The following is a 19,617-nucleotide window of genomic DNA, read 5'->3' as shown; positions in this document are numbered from 1 at the left end:
GGACCCAACAACAGCGTACAATTGAAGCTGAAGGTGCTGGCCTTGTTGTCGCACTTCCTCTTGTTGCTGGCCGTCACCGCAATGGCGGTGGCGGCGGTTGCCGCCGGGGCAGCAGGCAAAGTCACGCGGGGAGCCCAAATCACCAGAAAAGGCCCCATCGCGGAGCCCGAGGAAAACGAAGAGGTGGCGGCGGTGATGATGGCGGAGAAAAAGGCAAAGGAAGCCGCACGCGGGTGGAGTAAACTTTATCTGTCTCTTAAAAATCTTTTGAATATTCCACCAAATCTTAATCCAAAAAGCTTTTATATCTCTACAAGTCCACCAAATGTGAAAATAGGTTGCCTCTAAGCTTCCACATCTCCAACATTTGGGCTGTAAATTAGGATACATGTGGAACAACATTTGGTGGTCCAAATGCCATCTATAAAACATTTTATAAAAAATTTTTCTTAAGTTTTACGCTTGAGTAAATTTTACATTTCTAACCCAAATTGTCTCCCATGTATCCAATAAAATTGAATATTTTGAGCCCATTTAACCATGCAATCTTTAACTAATCAAATAAACATATTTTTAAAGGAAAAATTAAGCCTCAAAAGTTCTGCTTCAGGCAAACTGTCCTTAGCTCCACTAGTTGTTTTACAATCCTCAAGTGCTCTTTTAGAGCATGTGCAAGCATGCTGTCAATCTGCCCAGTCTCCCTCCCTCCTAGGGTCATTATCCTCCCCCACCCAGAAACCGAAACAATGTGTGTGTATTTATATATTGTAGTTTGCATATTTTAAATATAATATTTGTATATTATATTAAGAGCCAGGGTGGCACAGTGGTTAGAATGCAGTATTGCAGGCTAATTCTGTTGACTGCCAGCTGCCAGCAGTTTGACAGTTTATTTTTTACCAGCTCAAGGTTGACTCAGCCTTCCATTCTTCCAAGGTTGGTAAAATGAGAATCCAGATTGTTGGGGACAATATGTTGATTCTGTAAACCACTTACATAGGGCTGTAAAGCACTGTAAAGTAGTATATAAGTCTAAATGCTATTGTTATTGCTATATATTTTGTAAATAAGGCAAATTAATTAAAATACAAGTCCAATACATAAATAAACATAAAACTATTAATAAAATTTCTAAGTAATCCATTTCTTTTCTGAGAACCTAAACTATACCTATATTTGAAATCAATGATGTTTTGAATTAAAACATTAGAGAAATGTTTAAACTGTTATCAGCCTCTATACACTCCTATGACTTAAAAATGTTTCTGTCAATATTTTAACATTGTATTCTTGTATTTCTGTCATCATGAGCTTTTACAATCTGAGAGGAAACCAAATGTTTCTTTCTATGCCATGTTACAAAACAGTGCCCAGTATACCTACCGGTCCCAGACGAAAAACCAGGGCTTTGGAAATTATAATTCTTGATTTCACTATACCATCTGTCAGCTACTTCATTTCCTGCAAGACAAAGAAAACTATGCAATGGAATTGGAATGAAGTGAACCTCTTCTCTTCTCTTCTCTTCTCTTCTCTTCTCTTCTCTTCTCTTCTCTTCTCTTCTCTTCTCTTCTCTGACAGTTAGAGATTATCCAATTATTTTTATTAATTCCAGTTTGATTAAGACAAGGCTTTTCAACCAATGGTACGGGTACCACCTGTGGTACATTGGCACCTGGCAGGTGGTACGCAACCATCCTAGAAAAGTGGTAGCGGGAGAGGGGAATGAGCTGAACCAGTGGCAGCATCGCACAAGCCTGAGCAAGAGATGGCTGGAGCTGCAGGGCTGTCAGGGATCAGTAGAAGCATCAGGATCAGCGCTTCTTCGGGGCTGTCAGGGCTCAATGGAAGTGCCAGGAGCAGCACCAGGCTCCAGGTGGAGCTTGGCGCTGATCCTGGCGCTTCTGCTCAGCCCAGAAGAACCCCCATCAGCTGGAATATTGCAGCATCTCCAGGGTCTTGTAATTTACATTCAGATGCTTGGCAACTGCTTCATATTTATGATGGTCACAGTGTCTCAGGGTCATGTGAAGTGACCAAAACCTGCTACAACCACCCAGCAGATGGAGGTTATAAAAACTAAACACCCCCCCACCCCAACCCCACTGCCAATCCTCAACAGAAATGCTCACAACAATGAAAACTTCAGAGAGGAGGAAGAGCGCCATTGGTTGGGCAGGCAGGTGTGGCTTGGGGGGCACTTTTTTCAGTGCCATTGTAACTTCAAACAGTCACTAAGCGAACTGTTGTAAGTCGAGGACTACCTGTACTTCATCACTTTTTTCCATTTTTGGGAGGGGGGTCATCAAGGTTTTGACACCTTGCTAGGTGACGTAGTACTCGGATATTGCCATATCCTAAAAGTGGTACAATGGGTGAAAAGGTTGAAAAGCCCTGGATTAAGATATTGATCATTAGCCATGATAGTCTGATTTCTTAAGAAAATATTGAAATAAGTTAAAGGAAATTGTAAGCACATAATACTATTGAAAGAATTTTTTAAAGGCCTAGGTAGCTATGAAATAGCTTTTGTAATAATTCTGTAATTATTAAAATATTTTCCTGTTATTTTCTAAAAAAAATCATTTATTTAACATCAACATGCATATAAGAGCAAGATAAAGGAAGAATGTTCATGTTAAGGTACTAACCTATATTGGGACTATTTAAAGACATAGATATAAGTACCCCATAATCATAAGAAGTGCATGAGACTGGGGACAATTTTTTGCATACTGCCATATCAGAATGGGACAATTCGCCGCAGCCAGCTCACTGTGGCCAGCTCGCCTCTGCCAACTCCCCATTACCAAGTTGTCACAAGACAATTCCACATGGCCAACTCACCAGGGGGACAACTTGTTGTGGTCAGTGGGAAGAAGAGCCAGGTGGGCAAGGGGGAGGAGCAGGAAGGCAGAATGCATGAGGTGCAGCAGGCAAGCGAGTGGGCAGGGTGTGGTGTGAGGGTCGATTACCTAGGTGACTGGAGAAAGAGCCAAGTGGGCAACTGAATGGTAAGCAGAGTGGATAGAGCATGCAGGGTGCAGTGAGAGGATGGGTCACACCACCAGCTGCAGTAGGAGCCAGAGCTGCAAAGTGCAGAATGTGTCCTGCCATGCAGAAACACCAGCCAATTGGTACTTGGTGCAGATTGCCATTGGATTACTGAAAATGAATCTGAGGCATAGGAAGCTCAGTGTTATTCTTTTTTTCCCCTCTCTTGGGGGATATATGCATATTATCTGAAACAAATAAGTTCCAATGGCTGGCTGAGTTGCCTGAATTCAATCCTAGAAATCCTAGCTGCTGTGCTGGGCTCTGGGCAGAAGAGAACAAGGATGGTGGGGGCAGCCAGGGTGGACAGTAGAGGAGAATAAGGAGAATAAGCTGCCCTGGCATTACCATGGTCACATAAGATGCATTGGATAGGGAAAGGGGTGTTCCGGATGCTACCTGTTGTGGCCCATGCCAACTTGTGCCAAACATTTAGCAGCTGGTAGTGGCATGGTCCATCCTCCTGCTGCACCCACAAGCTCTGCCCACCTCACTTCTACAGCTGCCCAAGGTGAGTTGTCCCCCAGTGAGTTGGCAGTGTGGAATTGTCCTGTGTCAACTCAGTGAAGGCAAAGTTGGCAAGTTGGCAGAGGTGAGTTGGCGGGGATGAGTTGACTAGGCAGACTAAGTTGAAATATTATCTAACCTCAAGTTATCCTATGAGCTTCATGATCAAATGAGGACTTGATTTGGATCTCACTACCTTAGTCTAATAATTTAACCACTTTTCTACTATAATTTATCTACCAAAAGTAAGCAGTAATAACAAATTTAGGCACAGCACTAATAGATAATGTAGAGACAAGACAACTGTTCAAGAGTAGTTCATTCCCTTTACTTGTGGCAACAGAGAATGTATGAAAGAACCAAGAATATAAGTGCTTGATGTATTGCAAATTTTGGTAGCAAATAATTTCATTTGTTTCCTCCAAGGCATTTTACTATATTCTGTGATTTACTATGTTTCCCTTTTCCAAATATTCTAATATTTATATTGTACATGTTACTTTTTAAAGCACACATTTGGGGATAGATATTTAGATGTTGGAGATATATTTAAGCATATTTTTTTAAAAAATCTGCAGACTGATATATAAATAAGTCAAGTTTATGGATGTACATAAGCACATCAGAAATATTTATTTGCTCAGTAAAGGAGTGGTATGAAATATCAGAATAAGGAATAGAATGGAGAGGATGTCAACAGGCCAGGTTTGAGGGAAATTCAAATTATTGTACATTGAGTTCACATGGGTAGGAAAGAGACTAAAATTAGGGGAACCTTTACATATTTTAAAAAGTGCTAAATCCAAATTTCAAGAGGAATTAATGTTGAAGCACCCTTTAAAATAAACTTCCCAAATCATTCTCCATTATGCATTTCCAAAAAATTAAAAAAAGGAATTTTTCCCCATGACATATTTCACTTCATTCCACTAGCTACAGTCCATAAAACTTAAATGTTTCTTGATTTGGTCTGCTTATATTTCAGTTATTAAGTTCCATCAGAGTAAAGTGAATGTGCATAAATAAATCTTGGCACAGAACTGCCTCTTTTGGAGCATGTGGGATAATTCACGTAGAAGCTTACACTGCATGGTATTTAGAATTCTAGATAGGCTACAATATCTATGAAAGATTAACAGGCTATGAGCAGACATTTTAAATGCATTTATTAATTGGGGTTCAGATTACGCTATATAGCAGGATTATTATTTTTTTACACTAAAAGGTTTAATACATACTTTTCTTATATAGGAACAAAAATTTATTTTACCTGATTGATTGTATGAAGCCCATGCTAGATTTTCTCCACATTTTCCACTGATAGATTCAGGACTGTGTTTGAGGATTCTTGTGCCAGCAAGTGCTTCTGAATACCTTGTTTAACACAATAAGCAAACATTTGCTAAATATAGAGAGTACATAGCCTAAAGGATTTAGCCAGAAGTACATATGATTTAATTTGCGAAGAAATTTTACACTTGTGAGAAAAAGCCATCTATCCTTTTTCCATTTTATTGTGCAGCCTTTGCTACTCTGTGGAGCATGATTGTCTGTTGGTTTACAGACAAGTGGATTGCTCTTTAATATGACTGTCTGACTGGGCCTACAGAATCCAAGCCCTAGCACAGTGCTTCTTGTATTTAATAAAATTGAACTTATTGCATTTAAGGTTCCTTCTCAATATTGAATTTCTGTGATAGCCTCCATCTGGAATGTCTTCTACTTTGAATCATTTTTCTAATTTGTACTTGCTGTATTTAGTTCTTGGCACAAAGTTTGATTTGAACAATGAATACTGAATTCTATTGGTACAAACATTATTTCCTTTGAAATAGGTCTCTATTTATTTCAATGCTCTTGCTCCTGGATTTGCAACAGTTGTAACTGCTATTTAATTCTCCAGCCTGAAGAAGCCAATAGCTGTTAATGTAAGTTTAGTGTTATTTGAGCCCACAAATTAATTTGTTCTTCTGTTTGCAGAAGTTGTTTGGAATGGGTTTGCACAAGTATGTTTTAGCAATTGCACTTAGACTTTATAGCACTCTCTGAGCAGTTCACAAAATCAGCAAATTGTCCCCAACAATTTGGGTCCCCATTTTACCAACCTCAGAAGGATGGAAGGCTGAGTCAACCTTGAGCCCCATCAGGAACAAACTCCAAGGTGTGGGCAGAGTCTGTCTACATCAGTGGTTCTCAACCTGTGGGTCGGGACCCCATTTGGGGTCAAATGACCATTTCACGGGGGTCGCCAAACAAGGCTGTCCACCATTTTTTCCCCCTTTTCTTTGGCCACGCCCCTGGCATCCGGTGATGTATAAGTGGTTGGGGGTCACCACAACATTGGGAACTGTATTATGGGGTCGCGGCATTAGAAAGGTTGAGAACCACTGGTCTACATTCTAACCACTGTGCCAAAGGGGCTCCTTTTCAATCTGCCAGGGTATCTGAAGAAGAACCATGAACCTGAATTATTTGCAGAAGGCAAACACCCAGGTTGTAGGAAAGCAGAAATAGCATGTGTATAATCTCTCTCTTCCTTCAAAAACAGATTTATATTTCTACAATGCATAATGTGGGATTAGACAATGGGTCTACCTAGTAGTAGTATTCATCCTCATTGCTGAATTGCAATTCAGATGTAATCCATTAGAGTTCAACCTGCTGCTTCTATATATTAGGTGCTACTATGTACCACTTTCATCAGGTTGGTGATTTCCTCCCTACCCCCAGATAACAAAGGAGACATTGCTACTTAATGTAATCAGCAGAGCTTCTTTTTTAATATCTTGAGCACTTACATATCCCTCAAGGGGCAATGTTGGGATTATGCAGTCAGATTACAGATGAATTCTGCTTCTTGCCATTTTCAGGGTTAACAAGAACAGGTGGACTACTGTGAGGCTGATGTGCAACACAAACAAATTGCATGGTCCTATTCTAAGTAAGAAGTAATGGTGGTGAAGTGTAAGATAGCCTCTTTTGAAATTACATGCACCCTTTTCAGCTTTCAGCTGTGGGCTAGATGGATACTTCAACTGGCTTCTATATAATGTGGTGTCGGTGAAGGGTCAGATCAGGAAAATGTTCAACACTTGGAGGACGGGGACAATGCCTTTTCTTTAAAAAGGTAGTGGTGTACCCACTCAAGAAGGGGCTTTCTCTAGATTCAGTCAAAGATTAGACATTATCCAAAGTTTGCCTTTAAAAAAAAGTTGTCATGGAGAAGTACAGAGATGGTTTGGAAAAAATATGTGGTTATCGTATATTATTATTACTATTATTATTATTATTACTATCATCGCACAGTCATCCAGATGTTCAGACTAGATTTGGCATTTTGTCTACCTATTGAGTCCTTACCCAGGACCTGGGATAGGCAGATGTGGATGTTTGATGTTATTACAGATATTGTCGCAGGATGGAAGCAGTTCCTAGTAAGGCCGCCTTTTGCAATTGACTAATAGCGAATTTGTAAATGCCAATGGTGTTCAAGTGGTGCTTCAGTTGTTTTGGGATTTCACCCAAGGAGCCTATCACTATTGGTACTACCCTTGCTTGCTTTTGCCACAGTCTTTCTATTTCTATTTGTAGGTCTTTGTATTTTGTTATCTTCTCCATTTCTTTCTCGTCTATTCTGCTGTCTCCAGACACTGCCATGTCCACTATCCAGACTTTTTTTGTCTTTCTTATCGACAGTTGTTAAGTCTGGGGTGTTATGTTGCAGGTGCTTGTCTGTTTGAATTCTGAAGTCCCAGAGCAGTTAATTTTATCATTTTCTATGACTTTCTCTATTTTATGATCCCACCAGTTTTTGCTTAAAGGCAAATGATATTTTTTGCAGATCTTCCAATGCACCATTGTTGCTACTTTGTCATGCCGCTGCTTGTAATCAGTCTGTGCAATCTTCTTGCAACAGCTTACCAGGTGGTCCACTGTTTCTTCAGCTTCTTTGCATAGACGGCACTTACTGTCTGTTGCTGTCTTCTCAATTTTGACTTTATATGCATTTGTCCTTAAGGCTTGGTCTTGTGCAGCCAGTCCCTCAATCTTTTTCTTCAATTTTTCTGCTCTTAGCCATTGCCAGGTCTTGTTATTATCTGCTTCCCCAGCTATTTTTTTAATGTATTGGCCATGTAGTGCTTTGTCTTCCCATGCCTCTATTCTGTTCTTCCTTTGGTCTTTCTTGTAGGCCAGTTTGGGCTCTCCAGTAGTCAGTAATGATTTACTAATTTCAGTGCATCTTCATCATTGTTCTTCGGGTATTCTTTCAAAGCCATTTTTTCTTCTTCAACCATCTGATGTACTTGTAGCATTCCACGCCCACCTATTTGCCTTGGTAGATAAAGTCTGTCAATGTCACTGCGTGGATGAAGGGCATGATTCATTGTCATTATTTTTCTGGTCTTCCTATCCATTGCTTTTAGTTCTGTTTGAGTCCAGTCCACTATTTCAGCTGTGTACCTAATGATTGGGATTGCCCAGGTGTTGATTGCCTTTATAGTATTTCCTCCATTGAGTTTGGACTTTAAGATCTTCTTCACTCTCTTGATGTATTCACCTCTAATCTTTTTCTTGACTTCAGTGTGCAGATTCTTAATGTTATTTTCGTGGGGCATCTTGATTCCTTCAGTTTTCACTACTTTTCCTTGTTTGATAGTAAGTGTGGCACATTTGTCCAAGCCAAACTCCATAACAATATCTTGGCTATATATACGGACAGTGTTGAGCAGCGATTCTATTTCAGATGATGTTTTTCCATACAGCTTCAGATCATCCATGTAAAGGAGATGGGATAGTCTGGTAGATGTTTTTGATGCTTGATAGCCATGTCCTGAGTTATTCAGTATTGTTGACAGAGGAAACAGTGCAATAACAAATTTACTATTATTATTATTATTATTATGGATCATCGCACAGTCAGCCAGATGTTCAGACTGGATTTGGCATTTTGTCTACCTATCGAGTCCTTACCCAGGACCTGGGATAGGCAGATGTGGATATTTGATGGTATTACAGATATCATCGTAGGATGGAAGCAGTTCCTAGTAAGGCTGCCTTTTGCAATTGACTAATAGCAAATTTGTCAATGCCAATGGTTTATTATTATTATTATTATTATTATTATTATTATTATTATTATTATTATTATTATTATTATTATTATTATTATTATTAAAGAGCCAGTTTGGTTAAAAGCACCAGCCTAGAAACTAGGAGACTGTGAGTTCAAGCCCTGGTTTAAGCACAAAATGCAGGAAGAGGACAAGCTCTTTTGAAAATTTTGCTGAAAAGATTCATGGATTGAGACATCTGCCAAGAATCAAGACTGACTTAAAGGCCTATGCACACAACAAAAGGACATATATAAATTATACGCTACATTTGTTACTCTTGAAGAAATATTATCCATATAATATATAAATAATATATTATAGAGGATCTTACTAATTTAAATTATTGCAGCATCAAATTGTTCAATTCTACACAAATGCATTTTTATACAAATTACTATACCAGATTATAGCATGTCACCAATTTTCTTGTAGAAATAGTATTATCTTTGAAGCTAATATTTTGTAATCATGAAAAAGTATAAAACATTGGTTTGAGTAAGTATATTCTTGAGATCCACATTGCAGGTAGTCCTTGAGATACAATCTGACACTAAATAGCTATTGGAAGTTACAATGGACTACAAAAGCTACATAAAATCCTGGTAGCTGCTTATGATCATTGGCCCTTATATCTGACCAAAGAGACACTCTAGAACAAGGCTTTTCAACCAGTGGTACGGGTACCACCTGTGGTACATTGGCACCTGGCAGGTGGTACGCAACCATCCTAGAAAAGTGGTAGCGGGGGAGGGGAATGAGCTGAACCAGTGGCAGCACCGCACAAGCCTGAGCAAGAGATGGCTGGAGCTGCAGGGCTGTCAGGGATCAGTGGAAGCATCAGGATCAGCGCTTCTTCGGGGCTGCCAGGGCTCAATGGAAGTGCCAGGAGCAGCACCAGGCTACAGGTGGAGCTCGGCGCTGATCCTGGTGCTTCTGTTCAGTCCAGAAGAAACCCCATCAGCTGGAATGTTGCAGCATCTCCAGTGTCTTGTAATTTACATTCAGATGCTTGGCAACTGCTTCATATTTATGATGGTCACAGTGTCTCAGGGTCATGTGAAGTGCCATTGTAACTTCAAACAGTCACTAAGCGAACTGTTGTAAGTCGAGGACTACCTGTACTTCATCACTTTTTTCCATTTTGGGGGGATCATCACGTTTTTGACACCTTGCTAGGTGAATGGTGGTTCTCGGACATTGCCATATCCTAAAAGTGGTACAATGGGTGAAAAGGTTGAAAAGCCCTGCTCTAGAACCCCACCACCACCACCACCACCTCTTTCCCTCTATCACACCCAGACAAGACCTCACCAGGCTTGGGCCTACTTCTCATGCCTCTATGCTTCTCAAACAGCACCATTCTCAGTACTCTAACAATTCCTTGTGGAAATGGCAACTGCTTTTGGAACTTTCTTACCCAATCAGCTGGTCATTGGGAGATTGCAAACTTTTCCTGGCCCTTGCTAGACTTTTGCAACGATGGCAGCCATATGCAACGATGGCAGCCATATGCAACGATGGCAGCTTCAGGAAGAGCTTCCCAAAATCTTTCCTTTGCTTAACCCCTTCTGTTCTGTTCTGAGTGTTGGTAAGGCATTGAGATGAGACAGGAGTAACAACAGTTGCTTCTTTATTCAATCTTCAACAGAACAACCCAAAATGGCGCGGATCCCTTTTATACCCTTCTGCAGGGAGCAATGTCAACCAATAAATGCAATGTATTTGTCCCACCTTGCGCACCTTGTAATAGGCTGGAGACAGCCTGTCCAACCCGGGCAGCCTCGTGGTCTGCCTGGGACTCTCTGCAGCTTCCTGCACCTGCTGTGTCAATCACAACCCAGGACATAACACCCCTCCCCTCTTATTTCAAAACACATAGAACTTACTATTTTACATTACTACAAATCTAACACCTTTTCAATTATTTTGAGCATGTTCTTATTTCTAAGTACACGTAAGCCTGCCCACTTACTAGCAGGAATTTCACATAGTCCTGCAAATACTTTGGTGGGCCTCTGGCCCACTCTGATTTTCTTGGAGTGGTTGCAAATGCCCGGTCTACAAGCTTGCCTGCCAGGCATGGCAGACTGGGACTTGGATGCCCACTATGTACAGGCGAACCTACATCATGCTGACTGGCCGGGTCCTGTAAATCCAGACCAGAGTTCTTTGGTGGGGTGGAATTCCCCAGGTCCACGACAGACCCCTCTTGGGAGCAATGTCCCATAGGCACAAGGCCAGCAGATGGAGTGGCCTGAACAGCCGGTTGTGTGTAATTTTCCATGGACCCAGTGCCAGAGTCAGGAGCCGCCTCATTGGCACAACTCCTATGTGCAGAGTGCAAACTCCCCACTTCTGCAAGAAGACTGAGATCCATGATTGCCATCGTGGTTCTCCTCCCCCCCAAGAGCAGAGTTAGGAGCAGAGGTTTGACTGGGTAGCCTCCAGCGCAGCTAGTCAATGTGCCGACATTGACACAACCATCATCCAGGGCCACTTCATATGACAGCGGCCCAGTGACTTTGCAGACCACTGCAGTCACCCAGAGATGTCCAGGTCCATAGTTCCTCACCCAAACTGGATCACCTACCTTAGTCTCCTAGGTGCCTATGGCTGTGACACCTGTGAAGCCACCCGGTCTGGGTGCAATCTGTCCAGTTTGGTAATGAGATGGCGATCCCAGTGGAGTTCAGCTGGGCTTTTCCCAGTAGCTGTGCAAGGTGTGGTGCGGTGGCAAAGAAGAAAGTCAGCAACCTATGATGCCAGCTCCCATGAGTGAGTCTCTTCAAGGCATCTTTGGTTGTGCGCACCATGCGCTCAGCTTGGCCATTGGAAGCTGGATGAAAGGGTGCTGAAGTAGCATGGTGAATCATGTTGGCCTGTAGGAAAGCCTAAAACTCAAAAGAAGTGAATTGAGGACCGTTGTCGGAGACAAGAATATCTGGGAGCCCACGGGAGGCGAAGATCCCCCTCAACACCTGGATGGCCCTGGCAGTCATCGTAGTGGACATTGGAACGACCTCTAGCCATTTAGAGTGACTGTCCACAACAATGAGGAAGTACTGCCCCTGAAAGGGACCAGCGTAGTTGATATGAACCCTCGACCAAGGAGCATGTGTTTCCTCCCACCTATGTATAGGAGCCTGTGGCATTTCAGGCCTAGAATGTTGGCAAACGTGGCATCCCTGGACCTGGGTCTCAATCTCTTTATCAAGCCAGAGATAGCTGCACGCAAGAGCCTTCATCTGCACTATGCCCGGATGTCCTTCATGCAGAGATTGCAAGACTCTAGTCCTCAATGAGGTTGGGATCACTACCCTGCTACTCCACAGGACACAACCCTTAAAGGTGGATAACTCATGCTCCCTTTTCCAGAAATTCTGGAAATTGGTTCCAGGACATGTGTCAGGCCATCCTGACAGCACCCATGTCAACACACGTGTTAATGTGTGATCATTGGCTGTTTTTGCAGCCACATCCCTTGCATTGAGGGGTGACTCAGGCAACTCCTGAATAGCTAGTATGTGGTTAGCTGGAGCAGGATCTGATTAAACAAGCTGTAGAGACAACCTGCTAAGGCCATCTGCATGGCCGATTTCTTTGTCTGGTTTGTGAACTAGTGAGTAGTCATATGCACAAAAGGAAATTGACCACCTCAACATTCTAGGAGAAATTATGTGTGGGGTTTGCTTGTTTATTGTAAACAACCCCAGCAGTGGCTTAGGGTCTGTAAAGACTGTGAAATGGCGACCATACAAAAAGTCGTGGAACTTTTTTATGCCAGCCACCATGGCCAAGGCTTCTCTGTCTATCTGTGCGTAATTATGCTCGGCAGATGACAGAATCCTAGAATAGTAGGCTAAAGGGACTTGTGTCTCATCAGCCTTGAGGTGACTTAAGACAGCCTCGATCCCATAAGGGGATACATCGTAGGCTATACACACTGGCAGCTGCTCATTGAAATGAGAAAGAACAGCATTTGAAGACAACAATGCCCTGACCTCTGCAAAACTCCTTTTGTGGACTTGTGTCCACTTCCATGGAGCCTATTTGTCCAAGAGCTGGTGTAACAGCTCTGCCACTGCAGCCTTGTGAGGGAGGAAAAAATGATAGAAATTTAGAAGCCCAAGGAAAGCTTGAAGCTCGCTCTTCGACTTGGGGCCTGCTGAATCGCTTTGAGCTTAGATTCAGCAGGATGGATGCCTTCTGCATCTATACGAAACCCCAGGAATTCAGTGGAAGTGACTCAAATTTTGCATTTGTCTTGCTTAAGCTTCAGCCCCGTTTTGCAGAAATGCAGCAAAACGGACCAAAGCCTCTCAGTCAAGTTTTCGGGTGATTCCCCTGTGATAAGGACATCATTGAAATATGGGCAAACTCCCGGAATGTTATGGAGCATTCACTCCATAAAGCTTTCGAAAATGCCAGAGGCTACGTTAACCCCAAACTGCAGTCTTCTGACTTTGAAAGTTTCCCGGTGCGTTACAATCGTCTGGGCCTCTGCCGTTGCCTCATCAACCGGTAGCTGTTGATAGGCCTCAGCCAAGTCAAGTTTGGCGAAAACTCGGCCTCCTTTAAGTGGCACCGGATAAGAGTGCTGCTGTAATGCTTTGTTTAATGTGCCTTTATAGTCAGCACAAATGCGGACTTCCCCATTGGCCTTAAGTGGCATGACTATGGGTGTTTCCCATGGACTGCTATCCACAGGTTCCAAAATACCTTGCTGGAGCAGTTTGTCCAGCTCAGCATTAATCTTTTGCTTCAGCGCAAAGGGCACCCGATGAGGATTAATTCTAATCGGGGCAATGGATGGGTCCAACCGCAATGCAATTGGAGGCCCTTGTACGACCCTAGTTCTGGGCTAAACACATCAACAAACTCCTTGCAAACTTCAGCAAGACCTGCTGTTTGCAAGCTGTGTAGCCCAGTCACTTGAATCCCAAGTGCCTCAAATCAATCGAGTCCAATTAGACTCGTGTGGTCGCCTTCAACCACAACAATGTCCAGGAACCCTTTGAATTGCCTACACTGCACTCTGAGCATGGCCTCCCCTTTCACCCTGACTTGGTAATTTTGAAAATCTGCTAAGATCAGATTTGATGGCCTGAGTTTAACTTGCTGGCTGCTTCTACAGCAGATTTGCTTGAGGTTGTCCTGGGATATGATTGACAGAGCTGAACCCATGTCCAGCTTCATCGTTAAAGGGACCTCCTGCAAATTGACATCAATGCGCAGCTTTTTCTTCAATGGTCGGTGGGCCCCAGTTCTCAAAACACTCCTACGGGATGCGCAGAAACCCACCCTATTCTGGCTGGGGATCCTGACACCTTTCTGAGGCAATTCTTCTGAAGGACAGTTTTTCTTGCAACTCAAACAGACAGTGGCTATGTGGCCTTGCTGGCCACATACCCGGCAAACAGCAGAACAGAATCAGCAATTGGAGCACTTGTGGCATCCTTCACATCCGAAACACCAAGGGAAGTTGAACTACCTTGTCAGCTTGCTTGTCAGCTCGCTCTTGGGGCCTTCTCTCCGCTGGCTGCTATAGATGGTCGACCTCATTTTCAGAATCCAGCTCAGCTACCTCTCGAGCAACCTCTTGATGGATGGATCCTGAACTCGTAGGGTGCTTGGAAAGCTGCAAGGCCTTGACTGCTCCTCCTGCTGCTTCGTCGGCTGTGATCTCCCTTAGTGCATCATGGAAGGAAATGTTTTCCTTTGCAAAAATCTTTTTGCTGCAGCTCGCAGCTCCTCAAACCACAAACTAGACAATCTCAAAGTCCTTCCTCCAGGTTTTTGAACTCACAGGGCCTAGCAGCTTGTCGCAGCACAGCAATAAAGTCCACAGCAGATTCTCCTGGACGTTGGTCCCACTGTTCAAATGTGTGACACCATCAATCACCGATAGCTTTGTTTCAAAATGTTCCCTTAACATTTTCTTCAGCTCAGTATAAGCAATGGATTCCAGAGGTGCTGGGGCAACCAGATGTTCGGCAATATCAAATGTCTCTTGCCCACAGACATATAGTAACGTTGCAGCTTTGAGCCTGTCTTCCCGAACTTGGTTTATTCGAAAGTAGTTTTCTACTCTGGACACATATGAGCTCCAATGTTCAGGGTGAGCTGTATTGAATTCGGACAAATGCCCTATCTTAGACATTATTACTTTTTGGTGGCCTCGTCAACACCTCGTGCTGCTCTGGCTTGTGAAGGGGTTCCAGGATGAATCTTGCCAAGCTCGCTTCCGGTGTCTTCGTACTGGCAGGCAGAGTCACACGAGTTTGGAATGCCACACTTCCAAGCGCTTCGGGCCTTCTGTGGTGAGTCAGCCTCTTTTTCTATTGTTGTTTCCTTGCAGCATGATCCCACCTTCATTGCCAATGTTCTGTTCTGAGTGTTGGTAAGGCATTGAGACGAGACAGGAGTAACAACAGTTGCCTCTTTATTCAATCTTCAACAGAACAATACAAAATGGCACAGATCCTTTTTATACCCTTCTGCAGGTAGCAATGTCAACCAATAAATGCAATGTATTTTTCCCGTCTTGCGCATGCACAATAGGCTGGAGACAGCCTGTCTGGCCCAGGCAGCCTCGTGGTCTGCCTGGGACTCTCTGCAGCTTCCTGAACCTGCTGTGTCAATCACAGCCCAGGACGTAACACCTTCCCTACCTCAGAAACTCACATTTCTTCAATAAAGAAAACAATAAAACCAAAAAGTTTGGAGGGACAGACTTATTGATCTTTCTTCCTTCCCCTCAATTAGCTACTAAAACTAAATACTCTGCCTTCCAATCTCAATCCCCTTTAACCAGCTCATTTGCTAAATTTACTGCATGCCTGGAAAGTTACTCTATAAGTTGCTATTTTACTGGCAGATTGAAGAGCTTAAAAAAGAAAAGAAGGAAAGATGGAAAGAACATCTTTTTGTTTGTGTTGAAGAACTGAAGAAAAAGTTCAGCTCAAAAAAAAATGCAGCTAGGGCATAAATGTGCAGCAAATGGCTGCAACAAAAGCTGGGTCCTAAAGGGAGTCAGATAGCAAAACACTTGGAAACCTTTGAAAAGTTTTTTGCTGCATTATCCCCACAGGCAGCTGAACAGAGTAGAGGCCCATCTCACAAATGTGGCTTCATTGACCAAGCATGGAGGCTTGTTTCGAAGTCTTCTGGCATTAGAATGCAGTGTTGGGCCTCAATTTATCTGTGCTCTTCCACCCTTCTGGACTACTTTTCGCTTTGCAAAGCTTTTTGGTGCTTGTCTGTCTCAGCTAGGTGGTGGGGCCGCCCAGGGCCCCTTTCACCCATCAGGTACCAGTGTTTGCTTAGCAATCTGCACATTCATATAACAGTGGCATTAGAGAGAGCAGGGAGTGAGGTTCATTAAGAGATATTATCTCACTTAATATTTGTCATCACTTTCAACCATAATGGGCCGCAGGTTCCATTACAGTCTGGACTACCTATATCAAAAAGATTGCCTGCAACCCAAGTATAATGCTATCATATTTTTCAGTCAAGAAGATCTAATTGTACTTACTGCTGTGCTTCTCTATTTAATTTTTTACAGAGTTTTAGTGAAGGAACATCGTGCTTCTTCCTGTAGTCATTGTGGGCTCTTAAGACTTCTCCTGAAAATTGCTTGGAAGCTAATGGAGTATAAAATATTAGAAATATTACTAAATAAGAGCATGTCAAAATGCAAAAAAAAAAACCTGTAAAGAACAAAGTCAGTTTTATAATTTATAGAAAACTTACTCTGCAATATTTGAGTAATACAGGTAGTCCTCGAGTTACAAATGGAATGGAGCTTGCCCATTGCATTCATAATTCGAGGATTTGTAGGAATAAATCTCATACCTTGAACAAAATCATTCCCTGCTTTTGCCCATGCATTCACTAATCAAATGCATCATTTGTTAAGTGCATATGAGGTATCTCAGGATGGGGAAGGCCATGGGGATCCTAGTGATGGAAGAGGCCCCCAAGGTCTCCCCGACCTACTAAGATACCTCATGCTTTCCCCTCCCTTCCTGCTGCACTGGACTCACTTATCTTGCAAAGATCTGTCTCCTCTCTGCTGCTATTTCTTTGCCTTTAGGGGAGAAAAGAGTCAATGGAAGCTCCTGGGTGCCTTAATATCACACGAGTTCAGGCACCCAAACTCTTTTGCAGACAAACCTTCCAGTCTCCATCAACTCTCTGTCAGGTCTCCATCCAGGAGGAAAATATTTGAACGCCTATGGGGCGCTTGGAAATGGAGCGATTTGCTCCCTTCTGAGTTTCTCATAGGTACTCAAATACTTTTCATCCTGATAGAGACCTGACAGAGACTGGAAGCTTTGTCAGCATGCAAATGGAGTGCTTGGAAGCAGAGCAATTTGCTCCTTTCCAAACACCCCATTTGCAAGCAGACAAAGCTTCCAGTCTGTCTGAGTGAAAAGTGTTTGAGTATTTATGGGGTGCTTGGAAACAGAGCAATTTGCAAATGGGGCACTTGGAAATGGAGCAATTCACTTTGCTTCCAAACACCCCATTTGCACGCTTCCAGTCTCCGTCAGGTCTCCATCCAGGTGAAAAGTATTCCGGTTGTGGCAGAAAGCAGTTCGGAGAGAGGAGCAGGAGACAGGCACTGTAAACACTTTTCATGCTGAGAATGAAGGTTTCTGGGGTCCGTGATCTCATGAGAGTTCAGGCACCTATTCTCTGCAAAAGAGGTTGGGTGCCTGAACTCGTGCAATATTATGGCATCTAGGAGCTTACATCGACTCCTCTCCCTCAAAGGCAAAGAAACCATGGCAGAGAGGAGACAGATTTTTGCAAGGAAAATTAGTCAGACGTGGCAGGATGGGAAGGGGAAGTGGTTGTGTGGAGCAGGCGGAGAATAGGGTGAATGTTGCAGAGCCTCTGCAGTCGTTTGTAAGGCAAACAACTGCAGTGGTGCTGCAACATTTGTAATTTCGGAACTTGCTCATAAACAGTAGGGGGAACTTATCACATACCTTCAAACAGGTGCTAAGTGAATGCTCATAACTTGGGGATTATTTCTATGTACAGGTAGTCCTTGACTTATTACCATTCGTTCAACAACCATTCAAAGTTACAACAGTAATTTAACTCCCACCCACCTGCCTATCTACCCTTCACTGATAACTTTCATTGCCCTTTGCTCTGATGCCCTTTTAACTTTTACTGTTTTCTTGCTCCTATTGCTGACAAGGCGTGCATAGTTGGCTGGGATTTGCACTGTGACAAAAAAAAAAAAAAGCCAAAAGCAGCCACAAAGCACCAAGAAGCCCCTAGGTGGGACAAGGAGGAAGAAGAGGAAGAGGGTGGAGGGGGAGGGGGAGGAGAGGGAAGAGGAGGAAGAAGAAGAGGAGGAGGAGGAAAAGGAGGAGGAGGAGGAGGAAGAGGAAGATGATGATTCAAGATCCCTTCCAAATCTGTTATTCTGTTAAAAATTCTATGTCTAACATGTATAATATTAATACGCAGATCTTCCATTTTGCTGAAAAATAACCTAGACCAAATGTATACATTTAAATTTTTAAAAAAGAATATAGAATGTAGAATAGTGGGGTTGGAAGAGACCTTCAAAGTCTTCTAGTCCAGCCCCCTACACATGGAAGGAGATCCTATAATATTCTGGAGAATTGGCTGTCCAATCGCTTTTTGAAAATCTCCAGCAACTGATCATCCAGAAGCAGGCTGTTTCACTGATTAATTGTTCTTACTCTCAGGAAATTTCTCCTTAGTTATAGACTGGATTTTTCTTTAATGATCTTCCATCTATTATTTCTTGTCCTGGCCTCAGGTCCTCAGGTTCATCTCAGCCTTTTAAATACTGAAAAGCTGCTATCATATCACCCTTAGTCCTTCTCTTCATTAGACTAGACATATATACATATACATAAACAGTGGATATAAAAGTGTACTCATCTCAGTTAAAATGCCTGAGTTTGAGATGTAAAAAAATCAGACCAAGATAAATCACTTCAGAATTTTATTTTATTTTTTTTGTCTTTAATATAAATATGAGCTGTACAATTCAATTGAAGAAAAAACTGAAATCTTTTAGGGAGAAAAAATAAAAATAAAAAAGCTCACAATAATGTGGTTGCATAAGTGTGTACATCCTCTTCTAAGTAGGAATGTTGCTCTCTTCAGAATTAACCAAACTAATTCAAACTGATAAATAGTAATCAGCATATACTGCCATCAATTAAAGTGACTCTGATCCAGCCTATGTAAAGTTCAGTGTTTCTAGAAGGATTTTTATGACAATTGCCAGTTACTTCTTAGAGCAAAGTCACAGTCTGCAAAGATCTTATAAAATATTAAAAGGATCATATTGCTGAAAGGAATCAGTCAGGAGAAGGGTCCCATATCATTTCCAAGGCAATGGATATACCATTGTGGGAACAATCCAGAGAAAGAAATATTTTTGGGAATATTAAACAGGCATAATACATTTCCCCAAAGGATTTTAAAAGCAGAAATCAACGCGCACGCATACACACACACACACACACAAGTCTCTCTGCCCCAAACAGAAACCAGGTCTACAGAAATGCAGATGTGATAATCTTGTAAGAAAGGTTGGTGTCAGGAAACTGGGATTAGAAAGAAAGATCCCTAGAATCAACAATCCCTCACACCAAAAATCCAACACTCATCAACTACAGTCCCAGGGAAGCAGGATATGGCCTTTGAGACATAATAGAATTAATCTACCAACATCAGAATACCAGAAAGGCACACTCACACTCAGGTCAAAGTTCATGCCACAGGAACAACTCCAAACAAAAGCCCAAGAAGGTATTAAAACCCACCTCCTACTACATGTGGTTACTTTTTTTTCCAGAGCCATCTCTCTGTCTGGCTCTAAACTAAAACCTTCTTTCTAAAGCAGTCTCCATTTTTGTCTATTTCTGACTTGGACTGG

General features: G+C 42.4%; 1 protein-coding gene across 1 annotated transcript in view; it reads right to left on the bottom strand.

The window, feature by feature from the left end:
• GLIPR2 (GLI pathogenesis related 2) overlaps nucleotides 1-19,617 on the bottom strand; it is an 86,063-nt gene that overhangs the window by 17,842 nt on the left and 48,604 nt on the right. Inside the window, exons 2-4 of the mRNA XM_039355684.1 lie at nucleotides 16,213-16,321; nucleotides 4,832-4,935; nucleotides 1,384-1,461 (exon numbers count right to left, since the gene is read on the bottom strand). Of these exons, the coding sequence (XP_039211618.1) occupies nucleotides 1,384-1,461; nucleotides 4,832-4,935; nucleotides 16,213-16,321 (291 nt within the window). The remainder of the gene's footprint in view (nucleotides 1-1,383; nucleotides 1,462-4,831; nucleotides 4,936-16,212; nucleotides 16,322-19,617) is intronic.

This window comes from Crotalus tigris, unplaced genomic scaffold, assembly GCF_016545835.1.
Source record: "Crotalus tigris isolate CLP2741 ecotype Arizona unplaced genomic scaffold, ASM1654583v1 scf7180000018730.549990, whole genome shotgun sequence".
NCBI lineage: Eukaryota > Metazoa > Chordata > Lepidosauria > Squamata > Viperidae > Crotalus > Crotalus tigris.
The sequence above is the reverse complement of the archived record's forward strand: the minus strand, read 5'-3'. Positions and strand labels throughout refer to the sequence as shown.